At 42.1% G+C, this 15,943-nt stretch overlaps 7 protein-coding genes across 7 annotated transcripts; 4 read left to right on the top strand and 3 right to left on the bottom strand.

Annotated features, from left to right (window-relative positions):
* The first annotated feature begins 3,410 nt into the window (after positions 1-3,410).
* V1512DRAFT_263882 (uncharacterized protein) lies at positions 3,411-5,312 on the top strand. The gene has a single exon (XM_066916572.1). It carries the CDS (start codon positions 3,847-3,849, stop codon positions 4,933-4,935), a length of 1,089 nt encoding a protein of 362 aa, XP_066771274.1. The 5' UTR covers positions 3,411-3,846; the 3' UTR covers positions 4,936-5,312.
* Positions 5,115-8,478, bottom strand: V1512DRAFT_239757 (P-loop containing nucleoside triphosphate hydrolase protein). Its single transcript, XM_066914212.1, has 3 exons — positions 7,699-8,478; positions 6,106-7,655; positions 5,115-6,054 (listed from the first exon to the last, which is right to left on the bottom strand). Exons 1-3 carry the CDS (start codon positions 8,455-8,457, stop codon positions 5,292-5,294), a joined length of 3,072 nt encoding a protein of 1,023 aa, XP_066771273.1. The 5' UTR covers positions 8,458-8,478; the 3' UTR covers positions 5,115-5,291.
* A 163-nt stretch (positions 8,479-8,641) lies between these two features.
* V1512DRAFT_239754 (Mss4-like protein) lies at positions 8,642-9,365 on the bottom strand. Its single transcript, XM_066914211.1, has 2 exons — positions 9,164-9,365; positions 8,642-9,109 (listed from the first exon to the last, which is right to left on the bottom strand). The coding sequence occupies exons 1-2, from the start codon at positions 9,314-9,316 to the stop codon at positions 8,861-8,863; spliced, it is 402 nt and encodes a 133-aa protein (XP_066771272.1). The 5' UTR covers positions 9,317-9,365; the 3' UTR covers positions 8,642-8,860.
* Positions 9,302-10,629, top strand: V1512DRAFT_263878 (uncharacterized protein). Its single transcript, XM_066916571.1, has 2 exons — positions 9,302-9,672; positions 9,731-10,629. The coding sequence occupies exons 1-2, from the start codon at positions 9,537-9,539 to the stop codon at positions 10,576-10,578; spliced, it is 984 nt and encodes a 327-aa protein (XP_066771271.1). The 5' UTR covers positions 9,302-9,536; the 3' UTR covers positions 10,579-10,629.
* Positions 10,590-11,726, bottom strand: V1512DRAFT_271497 (uncharacterized protein; the record flags this gene model as incomplete). Its single annotated transcript, XM_066917647.1, has 2 exons — positions 10,590-11,596; positions 11,702-11,726. 2 exons carry the CDS (start codon positions 11,724-11,726, stop codon positions 10,590-10,592), a joined length of 1,032 nt encoding a protein of 343 aa, XP_066771270.1.
* On the top strand, positions 11,675-13,991 carry V1512DRAFT_291657 (Argonaute siRNA chaperone complex subunit Arb1-domain-containing protein). Its single transcript, XM_066918260.1, has 3 exons — positions 11,675-12,552; positions 12,596-13,651; positions 13,697-13,991. The coding sequence occupies exons 1-3, from the start codon at positions 11,986-11,988 to the stop codon at positions 13,742-13,744; spliced, it is 1,671 nt and encodes a 556-aa protein (XP_066771269.1). The 5' UTR covers positions 11,675-11,985; the 3' UTR covers positions 13,745-13,991.
* V1512DRAFT_286888 (major facilitator superfamily domain-containing protein) lies at positions 13,992-15,942 on the top strand. The gene is made up of 2 exons (XM_066918095.1): positions 13,992-14,315; positions 14,367-15,942. The coding sequence occupies exons 1-2, from the start codon at positions 14,095-14,097 to the stop codon at positions 15,493-15,495; spliced, it is 1,350 nt and encodes a 449-aa protein (XP_066771268.1). The 5' UTR covers positions 13,992-14,094; the 3' UTR covers positions 15,496-15,942.
* Position 15,943: the final 1 nt, after the last annotated feature.

The raw sequence follows: 15,943 nt of genomic DNA, 5'->3' as shown, positions 1-15,943 counted from the left end.
ACCCTTAAACTCAACTTTGCACCAGCCGCAAGCCGCACCCCACGTTGCCGAGGACAGCGAAACACAGAAACAAAACATGGCCTCAGGCCGTAACAGATCTGGACCTGGGTTTGGAGTCTGGTTTGGTCCTGCGTGGTTTCTTGAAGCGCGAGCGGCGTGTTTCGTCAGAAGAATTGTCACTGTCCTCGGAGGCGCTAGAGGAATCCTCGGAATCTGGATTTTTGTTGCGTTTAGACCCTCTTGGGCGGAAACGCTGAGCGACGGGGCGCCCTTCCTCTCGTTGAAAGTCGTTCCACCTTTGGTCAATACGCTTACAGGCGCGAGCAAATTCCTTGAAGCTGGTTGGGCGCTTGTCATGGTGGCTAACCGAGGTGCGCCCGAAGGTGCATCCGGAGCCGGAGGTAAGGAGTTGCGGGCCCGCGGTGGCTAGGGAGATAACGGGCGCGCATAGGGTAAGTCGTGCGGGCGCGGGCTCTGGTGATTGGTGCGACAATAGGTCGCGGACCCTCGGGCGAGAACATAGCTAATGCGATTAGCTACTCGCCCGAGTAACAGCGTGGCTGTGTACTGTCTGTTACTGATTCTGTTATCTCTGTTTCTAACTTCTCATCCGTAGCTTCGAACGTGAGGAACTATTATAAATAGGGTGCCGGGCACCACGTAGTATTGTTCCTCACGTTCGAGATTTCGTTTACTTACTCTTGAATATATTTGTTTACTATTTATCTTTATTACTACGTTATCCCCTAACAATTACAGTGAGGAGTCAATGTTCACCTAGGTCTACGAGTTACTTCAATATAAGCAATTTACACATCTTCTCTTACAAACGTATAAGAGCGTCACGACACGTCTCTTACATCCTTGACCGCAAGTGCAAAGTTTTGTATTGTTATAAAATTCGTTTGTATATTTACATTTGTTTTACGTAGTGTCTTAGTAGTTGTGCCTTGTTACAGTCTACGAGTTACTTCAATATAAGCAGTTTAAATATCTTTCCTACAAACGTATAAGAGCGTCACGACACGTCTCTTACAACGTCGGCGCCTAACACATACTTACCGCTGACGTCTAACATTAACATTGTGCCACTTGCGGTCTAATTGTTATATCAGGAAGTGCGCATTCCCCTTCCTGGGTTGCAAGTGCAAAGTTTTGTATATTTTATAATTTCGTTTGTACTTTTACTCTTTTACTCTGCGTAGTGTTTTAGTAATCGTGCCTTGTTACAAAGGGTTTTATGTAAGGGTTTGATATTCTTACGGCTGGTCTAAGGTTCTTGTAGCTTATACTAAATTACTAATATTCACCATACATCCGCATAGCAAGCTCTTTCTATAATAATAAGCACCTTTCAAATACAACATAAACAAACACATATGAATAATCACATCTCTGATCGTACGACGACCCTGTACGCACAGTGCCCTCCAGGCACTGTTAAGGTTTCAAGTCCTTTGACTCGGAAACCTTATAGTTTAAATGGGTCAATCATTGTTAAGGGTTTCTTACGCGGTTTGATACTGTGTAAGAGTAAAAATGTTAAGCGGTGATAGTTATAGAAGTAAATTTATTAAACCCGTAGTGTCTATACTCATAGACCGGATATACTAAAATAACAAGCTTGAGGAACTATTACGAACAGGCAGACTACGTGCCTTTATATCCTCAAGCTACTACGAGACAAACACCAACGGTATATTGTCTTACCTGATTTGACGCGTCCGCACTAAGCGACGACGTCGGTTTTGCCTAAAGGCGTTAGTAATAGAGTTCGTAGTGTTAGAGTTTATGACTTCAGCGTTCGTAACATATTGGCAATACATGGAAAAAAAATGAAAAGCGATGCAAAGGGCATCGGTAAAAAGAGACCAATGTGTAGCTTAGAGAATTGTATAAGTGGTTATTTTAGTATGGATAAGATAACACTCGTTTACCATAAAACAGTTCGATCATTATACAAAAGAATCAATAGTAATTACAACACCATACCCTTGAAATAGTCGGTACGCAGAGTAGAGAGACACAAGACTCGTAAGTTGTGATAGCAATCTCACACGATTTTATTGCTGTTACCGCTTTATTTAACTTACACTTGATTGAAACTCAAGCGATGGATGAAATAATCTGATAGATACGGACTAAAGACTTCGAACGAAATGTCAGTTAAAGTTAACCGCTACTACAATGGTCTGGATGTAGTTGAGTTAGAGTTTGATGTGGGGGAGGGGGTGGGGTTCAAAAACACTTGCCGCACGAACATACAAATAATCATCATGTATGTATGTGTAAGGCTCATTCACTAGCCACGAAATTAAACGTGAAGACTGTTCTACGGGTAAATCGGAAAACAGATATAAAATATTGTAGACTATTAATACAAGTAGTTTTGAGCAACGGCCTAGATAGTAAAAAAAAATTAAATTGTAGCAGTAGCATAGTATCAGCTTACGAGATCTGGAACGATATTATCAAAAAGGTTTGAGTCGTGGGGGTAATAATTTTTGCTCGGCACTACTATACATTGCTTGGATGGACAAAAAAAAAATAGAACTATAAGCGGAGCTAATTAAGCATTTACGAATACAGACGGAAGTAAAATATTTAAGATGTTTGAAATCGGGTATTCGTTAGTGTTGATTGTCAAGTTTGTTCTCAGATAGTGAGAAAGAGGAGATCATGTCAATGGTGGTATACTGGGATTGTGTGAAGGCGATATGATAGAAGTGTTGTTACTAGCTGCTAGTTTAAGTTAACTAGAGCATCTGACATGGAGTAGCGAAGACATTGAGTATAAGTGAAATTGTAGAGAACGGTGCCATGACAAATCAAGTGCTGTTTTACCGCAGATCAGACGACCTTTAAAATAATTAGTGAGGGGGTGTATACATTGGGACGTGGGGAACCCTCCTCCAACTTTGTTCGGAAAGTTCGTTGACCCAGCTTTGACCACCCCAAGTACTTTTGCTCTTCCGTTGAGGGGTTTCGTTCTCGATTTATAATATTTTAACAAAAATTCAGCAAAAATCTACCTAATAATTATTTAAATTTTTACATATTCGTCATTCATTTCGTCTATTATTTTATCCGTTCAAATCGATAAAGTTGAGTGATGCATGGGAGAAATCTTTAAGCTATTACAAAGTAGTGTGAAAGTAGTGTACAGCAGTTACAGGAGGTATTCATCGCGAGCATCGCATATGATATAGTCAATGGGGCCAACCAATTGGAATCTATCGTAGAAAGCAGTTTCTGTGTCATTTTTAGTAATCTTTCCGCATAAATATACACCAGTCATTCGAATCAATTGTAGTGGTGAAGAATAACGAGCGGTGCTCAAGTCGCCGAAGACAATAAGGTTGGCCTTTGGGGTAAGCTAGCTACGAAGGGCGGGAGCAACCGTGGGAGGGGTTCATTAAAGTGGGGCCGGACAAAAATAAATCCGGTTGAGTGGAGTTAGTGGTTTAACCATTGGTTCTTCCTTCAACTACGGTCAAACGACCTACAATACGAAACGGAAGCTAATGTTAAATTGCGAAGTTTTTTTTTAACATGAAATTCACAATTCAGGATTGGAATTGGTTTTAGCGGACAGTGGGTGAAAGAAAGAGCGATTGTGCTCAACAGCTTGATGTCCAACCGCGGGTTGCAAACTGGTTCGACTCCGCTTCCGCTTCAGTTGATACCGACAGCGAATCTACTCAATTTTGCATATATGTTTCCATTCGTCCCCGTTCCAGCTATACGCTGCATTTTGTTTTTTTTGCTTATTCGCAAGAAGTTTCATTTGCAATTACGGACTTTAATCTGAATATATTGTCATTCCGTAGTACCAGCTTCGCAGAAATGGCCACTCTTACATCTACAAACATTTCAGCGCCACATACTTCTATTGAAATAACCCGTCCGTACAAGTGTTCTATGTGTGACAAAGCATTTCATCGACTGGAACATCAAACTAGACATATTCTAACGCATACTGGAGAAAAGCCACATGGTTGTACTTCTCCGGGCTGTCATAAGCGGTTTTCACGATCGGATGAGTTGACAAGGCATTGGCGGGTGCACACGAATTCAAACCAGAGACGGACATACAAGTTATCAATTGCTGCGGTTTCTACCACTCGATCAGAAGCTGGAGCAGCTTTGGTGAATGGCATGGAATTTAGCAAAAGTGCTCCGACGTCAAAAAGAGGGTCATCGAATTTATCTCAGCTGCATTCTCATACAAACCATTCTCGAACTGCGGCAAATAGCACATATACATCTGGTACATCCACTCCAGGTTCCGATATACTGTCTACGCCGCTTGATATGCACATACTAGCAATTGCGGCTTCTCAACAGCTCGAACGAGAAAACGATCTTTCTTTTGCTAATCGTCGCGCGCCCTTACATGCTACAAAGAGTTCTACTCTATGCTCTATTTATTCTGGCCCGACACCGCTGACATTCCACACCAGTTTGAACTCTACCACCCGTCACCGTGGAGCGGACTTGTTTGTGCAACCTTATGCAAAGCGATTGCGGCCAAACTCGCCCGTCTTGACGCCTCCATCATCGCCATCGTCAGAGAATTTAACAGAATTTACTCTATTCGTCACACCGACGCACTCTCCTCGTCTTCATCCTTGCGAATTGGAAGGTCTACATGGACTACAGCTTCCATCAATACGATCACTTCCACTTGGTCACATGCCCCCACCACTCACTCCATTAGAAGTTGAGTCGTCGTCCACAACCTCAAGTGCTAGTGTTTCAAGATCGGGAAGCAGTACGAACGTTTTGCGAATGCTAACGATATCAGATACCATATCACAGCATACTGCATACTTTTCAAGTACAGTAATGCCCAGCGCGTTCAGCTCACATTCACGAATACTGCCTCCTCTAGCCACTCGCTTTACTTTTGTAGATCTGGTCAACAGTCATTGACGCACTCCGAATTGTCATGGCGTAGACAATGCTAGCATAGAGCAGTACCCGAGTCCGTAATGGAGACCAGTTTGCAAGTGAATATAGAAGGATTATTTTGTTCTGCATACTAAGATTGTGATGACTGGGTTTATACATTCCTATGCCTAACATCTGCCTTACTGATCAGTTGCGGTCTTTTGGGTTACTAAGACTAACTCTATATTATTATCATAATACAATATTTGGTGTTCTCTAGATTAAGAAAACTTAGCAAAATCAACCTGTGAACGCCACATCCTGTTGCCGACTCTGGGAAACAAAAAAAATCGTACACCGGTATCGCCTCGTCAATACGTCGCGAGATTGTAAGGGGTTCACGGCGATGATGATAGAATAACATACATTTTTCCACCTGCAGTGTTAACCAAGGTCTCCGACAGTGAGACTCTAGTTTTTTCGTTCTGCACTAGAACGGTTTGAGCCTGGACGGCGTTTGAAGTTGCTACTGAACTCGCTGTATGATGTTGTTTGTGTTTTTTTGTCTGTGAACTCAAACCGCCACTAACAAAGTACTTCGCCATTGTTTTCTGTCCTTTTGCGACTAATGGCTCTTTTGTGATAGATTTTGTAGTTGTTACCTTCGTCGCAGATACTTTCGACTTAAATACCGAGTTCACAGAAGATCTTTTCATCGTCTCAATTTCAACTGTAGTGCAAGCTGGTATGTGCACCACATGACTCTGTTCACGCAGTGACGGTGCCCGAAACGGCGTGTTTACATTAGAGACAGACACAGGCGTGCTGAAATTCTGGCTATCTATTTGAAAAGCCATAGTTTGCATAGCCGCACTGCCCGAAATAAATGACGATGCAAACTTGCTTCTGCTATCGCTGGTAATGGTGTTATCCGCGCGTTTGGATTGTTCAATAAGTCCGGCTGTGGTAGTTGCTTCGGAAGTTGGGTGAGGTACTTTGCTAGTATATGTGAATCTAGACTTATCGTCGCGTACTTTCGGGCCTGGTTTCCAATTGCTGCCAATTTCTTCCGCGTTGTTTTCGTCGGCCTGTTCATTGAAACAGTAGCCGTTGGTTGCCATATCCGTCCTAAATTCCTCAGTGAGTCCCTCGGCGCTTTGGCTATATTATATTTAGTAAAGTTTACAAACATTGTAAGAAAAGTGCGCACACCAATCGCCCTCGGCTATCTTGAAACTTTCAAAGTCTGGGACTTCGCGCCCCAAAATACGTCCTAGTGTAGTAAACGTATCGTACGTAACTTTCGGTAACGACGTCTGAAAAGCCGACTTCCATATATCCTTGAGGAAAGGTGATTCGTCTGATTTCAGACTATGATCCTCTGAAAAACGTGTAAATGCAGCTGCGCCGGCCAATATTTTCGGATATGAAAGATACAGTAATCCTTTTGCGCGTGTCATTGCTACATATAATAGTCGTCTTTCTTCATCAAGTTCTTCTGCCTCAGCGCGTCGATGCGGTATCGAGCCATTATAAACTCCTGGTATAAATACAATTGGAAATTCAAGACCTTTGCTTCCATGAATTGTTGATATTGTCACAACAGAACTTGGCTCAACAGCATCAGCTTCAGTCTCAGATGGCGCCAAATTAACGGCAGCTAAAAACCGGGAGAGAATGTCGTCTTCAACTGTTGCACCTTGAATAGTCTCAATGTCGGGCAATTCCGGTTCGGCAGGTGTTTCGCAAAAGTCACGCAACTGATCAAGTAAGTCCATAACATTTTCCCACCGAGCAACCCATGTATCCACATGCGTCTTTTTCAATGACTCGCTGTAGTTAAGCCGTTCGATTATCGTTTCCAAAACTGGTACGAGCGGAGCTGAATTGTTGATGTCGTGTTTTGAACCTAACCACAGCAAATTCGCATCTTCAATGATACCAACAAATTCAATCAGTGAATTTTTTGCTTTAGCTGTAACTTTCAATTCGCCGGAAATTGCCTTCTTTATTGCCTCCCACAATGGAACTTCGTAAGCATTAGCGTGACTGAGCAAAAGCGCTTGCGTTGAGCTTCCAATTCCTCGCCTGGGCGAGTTTATTATCTCGAGCAAAGCAGGACTTTTGCGCGAATTGACTACTGCAAGATAATTTACCAGTAGTTTTACTTCCTCTCGTTCCCAAAACCTAAACCCGCCAACCATTCGGTAGTCTATACCAGACTTGGTAAGTTCCGTTTCAATTGGATGGGTTAGTTGGGTCGATCTCACTAAAATGGCGAAATCTTGAGGCTTGAGCATGCCGCAACTTAGCGTTATGAGGCGTTGGATTTCGCGCGCAATCAGCTTTGCCTCAATACTAGCGTTCTGAACAGTAAAATAGACTGGTCTATGACCATGAGCGTGATTAGGTAAAACGGATTTATTCATCCTTGACTTGTCCTGCGCAATTACCGCCATGGCAGCAGACAGAATATGCGCACTTGATCTATAGTTCTCCTCAAGATTAACAACATTCGTCTCAGGATAGTCCTGTCGCATACGAGACATGTTTCGAGTCTCTGCAGCGCGAAAAGCATAAATGCTTTGATCTGGATCACCGACTATGGTAATATTTTTTTTAGACGCTGCTAAGAGCCTCATCAACTCGTACTGTACAACGTTTGTGTCCTGGAACTCATCGACAAGGATCGCCTCGTAATTAGCAACGACATCTGGTTGTAATGTTAAAAGCTCCACGCATTTTAATAGCATATCATCAAACTGCATTGTTAGCTTTGCAACGCGTCGCGCGATAATGTCATACGTCAATCATATTTGCATCTTTCAAACGTTGCTGATATAACATGTATATTGCAGCAACCTCCTTCGACCCATACTTTGCAGCATCTTCCGGCATGATACCTCTAGACTTAAAATTCGAGATAGCATTTCGCACCGCGCGCCAATCTTTCTTTGTAGTCTCGTCATTAAGTAATTGCATCACCCCTTGGATAAAGTGCAAAGCATCAGTCTCGTCGGCAATTTGAAATCCGTTCTCCATGCCAACTATACGGCCGTATTTCACTAAAAAGCGTCTTGCGATGCTATGAAATGTACCTAAAACAAGCCGTGATGCAACACTGTTTCCAACCATCGCCGCTATTCGATCACGCATCTCTGCTGCAGCTTTGACTGTGAATGTCGTGACAATTACATTTGAAGGATGGACTCCCAGCGAAAGAATATAAATGACTCGAGAAATCAAAGTCTTTGTTTTGCCGGTACCTGGTCCAGCTAAGATTTGTAGTTGAGAGTTCAAGGGAAATGTGACTGCAAGAGCTTGGGCTTCATTCATACTCAACGTGAGCCTTCTTGTAGGTTGCTGATCGTTGCCTTTCGCTTGTATCTGATTGCGCCTATCATTTCGTGGATCGATTGAAGATAATGAATCTATAGAGCCATGAAACACGTCGCCAACATCAGTTGATGATGGTGACTGTAAAGTTAACTCGTCGTCTTCATAGACATCCTCCACTATAAAACTCTTATCTTTTTGAGACTGTGATGAGTCGAAATGAACCATTTTCTGACTAACGAATCATACTTACTTTGACAACAGCCTGTAGCGAGTTGTTTATAGAGACAACAATACAGACGATCACGTGACTGTTTGTGCACTGGTTGTAAGTATATGTGTGACACTACGTGTAAAATATAAGTCAGTTTTCATGGTAGCTACTAATTGGATCAAAATACTTGAAATTGCCTAGTAAATTCGTCTTTGTTTAATTTAAATTTATGTTTTACGTGTTAAATATAAAACTTTAGAGAATAAAATGAAGTAAACAATCGAATTGAGCAGAAATAAACGCTGAACTTCTTGATATTCTCAGTCTGCAACTCAAAACCTCTCTCTATACAATCAACAAAGTGACATACAAGTAGATTTTAATATGTAAACGCCAATATGATACACATACAACATTCTAGATCTGATACTTCACCATGCTTGCGGTTAACAAGTACTCCTTTCTACCATCTGCGTCTCTATAATTTTCATCATGATAGCCCAATGGACCGCGATCACAGTCTGCACAAGCAAGATATTTAATGCCAGAATTGGAACTTTTGCTAAATCCTATATTGTCAAATTCAAACGGATCATAGAGGACCCAGGACCAATCCAACTCCAGCTGTCCATTACTCGAATCCAAAAGCTTTTCTTGTAGGTGCTGCTAAATGTCACATTAGTCATACTCTTCAATAAAAGCGCCAATCAAGATTCCCACACTCGAAATTACCGGTCGACGCTGTAATATTGCCACATTTGGTGACACTACTAGAGATTCGCAATTATCGTAGGAGCAGTACAGCCTGTAAGAATTTTTTCCCCCTTCGCGCAACAAAGTACTGACTGACGAAAAATTCTTTTTTGCCGCCATTTATCGCTAGTTGTGACGGCGTATTATATCGCCCGTGTTCTTTATTTAACCTGAAATGCCGTTCATAGGTTTCTTGCTAGCGCTACTTCAACTGCCTCTGCGGTTTAGGTTTATCACCAAATAGTCGAAGATTAGTAATTGATACTGTCATTCGGTTGACTATTTTTTGGTCACTGTTTTCTTACAGAAAAAATCTTAACACATACATCGCGAAAAAATAATGCTGGTTCCTACAACTATGAAGGCGTGGATTGTACCGCATACGGGAGGTCGTGATGTTCTTGAGTTTAAAGACATTCCAGTTCCTACTGTCGCTGCTGATCAAGTTCTGGTGAAAAACTCATATGCCGGCTTAAGTATGATTTTTTTGCTGTTTCGTTACTTAATTCAAACTAATTTTTTTTTTTTTTGTAGACTTTATTGACTCATACTTCCGTTCTGGATTGTATCCTCACCCAATGCCACACATTGCAGGCAGGGAAGCTGCCGGAACTGTTGTTGCTATTGGCAACTCAGTTACAAAATTCCAAGTTGGTGACCGTGTATTTTGGATGGCTGGTGGGGCGTTTGCCGAATACTCTGTCATCTCGGAAGCTGGAACAATTGGGATTATTCCAAGTGATATTGACTTTAAAATAGCCGCTGCTTCCATTTTGCAAGGTTTGACGGCTATCACTCAGATCAATGAGTCTTATCAGGTCAAAAAAGGCGACTGGATTCTTCTTCAGGCTGCAGCTGGCGGAATGGGTTTGCTTCTTGCTCAATTGATGTCAAGAATTGGTGCTCGTGTCATTGGTACTGCATCTACCGACGAAAAGGCGGAACTTGCAAAGGCAGCGGGATGTGAATTCGTCATTAACTATGCTGTTGAGGACTATGTTGCCAAGGTAAAGGATTTGACTAATGGAAGTGGTGTCAATGCTGTTTTCGATGGTGTTGGAAAGTCCACATTCGACGGATCGTTCGAATGTCTCGCTAGAAAGGGAACATTTGTAACGTTTGGAAACGCAAGCGGTGCAGTTCCACCTTTCTCGCTGACCAGATTATCTGCTAAGAACATCAAAATTACCAGACCTACTCTATTTCAGGCCATCGCAACCCCAGAAGATCTCACTCACTATACAGAAATGCTTTGGAATGCCATTCGGGACGGTGGCTTAAATATCAAAATTTTCAAGGTCTACCCGTTGGCTGACTATGCCGCGGCCGCTGAAGACTTGGAGGAAAGAAAGTCTGTGGGAAAACTTGTGCTTGAGATCTAAATTTATAGTATTCATATTTCTGATAATATATTGGCAAAGATGCGGCGTAAATTGTACACTCCTTCGAGCACATTTTTATCCTTTCCCTGACCCGGTACCCATGTAGCATGTGCAAAATCAATCATTTTAACACTGCAAATGCGATGGCAGATATCTTCGTCGTCATCAGATTCTGGTGCTGCAAAATCCGACACAGTGGACAAGGATACATGTTCAATCAACAGTCCACCACTTTCTAGAGATTCAACTGCTGTCTCCTCAAACTCGACATTTTCATGATCATCATCATCGTGATCGTTCTTATTGTTGTTGTAACGCCTCTCTTCGTTTTCAAATTTCATGGCTTCAGAAAATGCCACAGGATCGGTCTCATATGCTGCAAGAATACTCGCTGAATATAGCCGTATTTCTTCAGCTTCAACCACAGTAGCAATAATGTCGATTTCTGACAATAGCTGTTGTATTATGACACGTTTCATTTCCAAAGTCATTCCCTTAGGAAAGAAATTATTAACGCCGTCTATTATATCTTCAGAGCTGAACTTTCGTCCATAATTCTTATCATACACAGCAAAGTCGCTAATATCTGGGTTCCACACTTTCATGCCAGCAATACGCATAGCCAACGATCCACTTGTTGTATTTGAAGCAACTTCATTCAAGCGTTTCCTTTTCTCCGGAGACGCCATTTCATCCCAAAGTTGTCGCCCTAACTTAACATCAATCACGCTTGGTCTCTTAAACCCAGCCGTTAGATTCTCTAGTACAATCGCATGTTCGGCACCTTTTGCTCCATGAAGCGTCTGTGTACTGTCGTTAATCATAGTATCTTCACACAATTCCAGAACCCCGTAGAATTGAGGGGAAATAGAAGCAAACGCTGGGTGTACAGCAAGCGACTGGTAAAATGCAATTTCATTTTCTGCAGCAGGCTTGATGACCACAGTGCCTGACGGATCTTGCAAAACGCCGTCGTGTCCGGCCACCTTGTTGTTAAATGCAACAGCAGATGATATATCTATTTTCGTTTGTGTAGTCATATATAAAGTCTTCTCAGCTATTTGAATGAACAAATTATAGACTTGTTGAGGCGAGGAGTAGCTGAATAAATATTGAGCCGCACGTTCGCTAAAATCTAATATATGCATTTGAGCTCCAATGGTTTGAGTTTATTGATCTCAAATTTGAGCGAGAACGGGATTCAGTCTAGATCGTGATATTGATCGTTATAAGTGGTTTGTTGCTAGGAACGAGCTTTCGTGCCAAGGAGGTTGTAATATCGGCAGAATAGAAAATACCAAAGCGTCGTAAATGACGACAAACTGCTACATATAATCCAGCATAACAAGCCATCAATTGTATCCCTAAAGTATAGAAGAAACAGTGAAATTGACTATTGCTGAACACATGACTTCCATTGCTAGCGTCGCAAATAGTTTTGAACCTGAAAAGGAACTGCCAGAGCCCACAACCTTAAATCAAGCTGCAGCGCGTGAAAAGAAGGAGAAAAAGAAGTCAAGGAACTCAAAGAAAAAGAGCGCTACTCAGAAGGCCTTGGAACGTGGCTCGGGTTTTGAAATGTACTATGCAGATAACCCGATCACTGCTGCACAATGGGACGAAGAGCAAGACAAGTATGATCCATCTCTACATTCGCTACGTGAGAGACTAGATTACTGTCTGATGGCTTATAAGCAAAAGAGATACCTAAATCCACATCGTGCACGCATTTTTCAAATTTATCTCGCGTTTGGAAAAATCAGCAAGTTTAGGTATGCCGCGCAGCAGAATGATTCCACCACAGAGCCGGAAGAATCAGCAGATAAATTTGTTTATGATGAAGTCATTGATGCAGAAGATTGGCGCATGCGTGCACAAAGATTTTTTGGTCATCATTTGCCTTGTAATCTCCGATTTCTCAAGGACAGCGACACTTTAGAGGCCATAGACGTTGTGGATAATTTGGTCAGATACGTGAGTACTTTCGGTGCAAGCAGGGACTCGTCTAACATAGCAGATGCTCTATCACAATGTGTGTCCAGAATTTCAATGCGCTTTATTCGAGACTATTAAGTATGCTAAGATGGCGCGTTATGAGCTCCCTATGATTAATAAGCTGGCAAACTTGCTTCCAGGGCCTTTCAATTCAGCTGTGTCGCAAGTCCTTGGTGGTCAGTATGGATATCTGAACCCATCATTACCTCAACAGCTTATTTATGATGACTGGGTCGAACCTACTGCTGCAGATTTGCTATCAGGCAATAATGTCGACTCAGAGCCTTTCGTAGTAGTACCCCCCAAATCTCTTGATATAAGTGTTGATAAGCTTCTTGAGTCAGCTGATTTATTGTTTGAGGCCAAAGCGGAACTGGGTCAAACTGAAGTGGAAAATGTTTACGATGATGACAATGACTTACCAATAGTATCTACAATAGTCGAGGAAAGGGCACAAAACGCAGAATTAGAAGAGTTGGTCAGTGATGTGGTTACAGCTGGGGAGAATGTCGATAGCGCAGAGCAGGACGAAAAATGCGCCGAGTTGGCTTATCTGCATAGCCGAACCCATGAGTGGCAACGCACTTTATCTCAAAATAATGCTGAAACTCAGTTAGAATGGGCAAAAGATATTGAGTTTGAGAAACAATTAGAATATGACGCTGAAGAGCCGTGGGTTCCTGTTCCCGCTACAGGAAAGTATGACTATGTCACGACGGTGGAAGATGCTGAACTGGTTGCCGCTAAAGTTCTGTTTAATGATGTTAGTGAGAAGTCTGTTGCTAAACTCAAGAATTTATCCTATCTTGAAGAATACGTCATGCCTGTCGAGGTTGTTAAAATTTCAGAAGCAACAAGCTTCTTGAAAGACGACCTGCTATGCAAAATAATTGTTCGGCCTTGGTGGAATATGTTTGAAGATGAGTTAGCAAGGCCGGACGACTGTCCATTTATGGAGGACCATCTGTTAACCCTGCTAATAGAGAAAGATCTAGCGGATCTAATGTATCCTCTTATGAAACTTAACGCTAAATTTAAAAGACTATCAGATGGAACTGTTGTGTTCGACGAAGTAACGGTAATTAAGTTCTGATTTGTCAATACACTTGCTGATTATATTTAGGCTATCGGATGCTCCTTCTACATACATTCAACGACAACTGGCAATTAGGAAATTACATTCTATCCCGGCTTACACTTACATAGTCTTACTATAGCCAGCTTTGGCTGTACAAAATACTTCAGTCAATGTTGGTGATTGCGTCGCATTTGCAGAATAAATACAATTTACTTTTTTTTTACAACATACCATGTTTAATGCACTCGCACTCTGTAAAGACGTATTCTTTCTCGGGCCCATTGTTCTAAAGAGAATTTCGGTACGTGCGGCGCAAGGCTTATTTTATTACTGTAAACGGTTAGCTGGTCTGCACTCAAGCAAACGTCGTTTTTATTACTAATGTTCACAGTTGAATTAAATCGTCCTTGTTTTATTCAAAAAAGCTTTTCTTAGAGGCCGAAATGACGTCGGACGAAGAAACTGTGTCTCTGAACATTTCAGACGCGCTAGGTATTGACGGCAATTACGTTTCTAAAGAGAAGTTCAACAACAGTTTGGATGACAGTCAAGCTGTACAGGAATCTGTTATTGATACGCGTGCTAGTAATGGTCCCATTCCAGATGGCGGGTTACAGGCCTGGTTACAAGTTTCCGGTTCTTTTTTTCTGTTTATGAACAGCTGGTATGAATGTAGTTAAATCTCAAGCGCGTCATGGTTTACTAAGACTCACAGGGGTATTTCAAATTCATTTGGCGTCTATCAAAACTATTACGTGCAAAATGCCTTATCAAATAAGAGCGAGAGCGATATCGCGTGGATTGGATCTATTCAGTCAAGTTTGCTGCTCTTCGTTGGTGTTATTACTGGTCCCTACTTTGACCAAGGTTGTTTCCGCCACCTAGTCATGATTGGCTCATTTACGGTTGTATTGGGAATGATGATGACTAGTCTTGGTTCGCAGTATTGGCACGTCATGCTTTCACAAGCTGTCCTGTCGGGAATAGGAAGCGGGCTTCTTTTCATTCCTAGTGTTGCTATTCTCCCGCAATACTTCACGACAAAAAGAAGCTTTGCAACCGGTATTTCTGCTTCTGGTTCCTCAATTGGTGGCGTCATCTACCCTATTATGTTTCATAAGCTACAACCACGAATTGGATTTGGGTGGGCCACAAGAGCGATTGCATTCATGATGCTCGGTACACAGTTATATGCTTTTTCAGTCATGAAATGCCGAGCTCTGCCTTCAACCAAGCGAAGCTTGATCGACAAAACAGTGTTTTCTGAGCCTGCCTTTTTGAGTTTTAGTGTCGCATCATTTTTTGGCTTTGTAGGTATTTACATCCCATTTTATTATATTCAACCCTTCGCGGTGTCCAAAGGCATATTTTCTGAATCCACGGCCTTTTGGTTGCTTCCTATATTAAATGCTGCATCAACTTTTGGTCGAGTTATACCAAATAGACTGGCTGATAAGATTGGCCCTTTGAACGTTCTTGTGCCGTTCACGGTGATCACTATGGTTATTGGATTCTGCTGGTTGTCCGCCACGACGGCTGTGCGAATTATTCTCATTGCGCTTTTTTACGGGTTTTTTTCTGGAACGTTTGTTTCGCTTCCACCATCGGTAGCAGCTTCGTTGTCTCCCGATCTGAGCTTGATAGGTACCCGTCTGGGTATGCTGTTCTTTTTTTGTGCTTTTGGTTTACTTATTGGAACTCCCGTTGCTGGAGCGCTGGTACGCACACATGCAGGTTACACAGCAGCGGTTGTTTTCTGCGGTGCGTCAGTACTTGCATCTGGTTTTTTCATTTTAAGTACACGACTGTTAAAGGTTGGTATGACTTTGAAGGTAAAAGCATGAGACAGCGGTTTGTCTTAAATATAAAAGTTACCTGGATTAATAATTTGGTAACTTGGCTTTTTTTAAAACAGACTGGCTGTCAAAACACTACTGGAGTGTTTCTATGGCGTTGCTAAGGCAACAGTAAATTGGTTAGTCCCAATTTGGTTATGAGATGATTTTGTAAAGCTCTTAAGCGGCAGCTGTTAATCACAACGCCTACCACGGTGACAGTCTGAACATTAACTATATTTATCTCAAGCTTAAAATGGGGATTTACTATTTTAAAATTAAAGTATGCGGCGCGCACCGTTTAGCTAGCAGTGAAAGTGGCGCGCTAAATTTGTCTCAGGCTCGGATGACGTTGAACAAACTTTTTTCTTTTTTATTTACTTACTTCTAACTTGGGCAATTCATAAACGCGCAGTGACGGGTGATCTGCAACGCCTAGATACAAGAAGCACAAGGT

Source organism: Lipomyces arxii, assembly GCF_038497795.1.
Source record: "Lipomyces arxii strain Phaff 12-163 unplaced genomic scaffold V1512scaffold_9, whole genome shotgun sequence".
Classification (NCBI taxonomy): Eukaryota; Fungi; Ascomycota; class Lipomycetes; order Lipomycetales; family Lipomycetaceae; genus Lipomyces; species Lipomyces arxii.
This window is presented reverse-complemented; position numbering and strand designations above follow the sequence as displayed.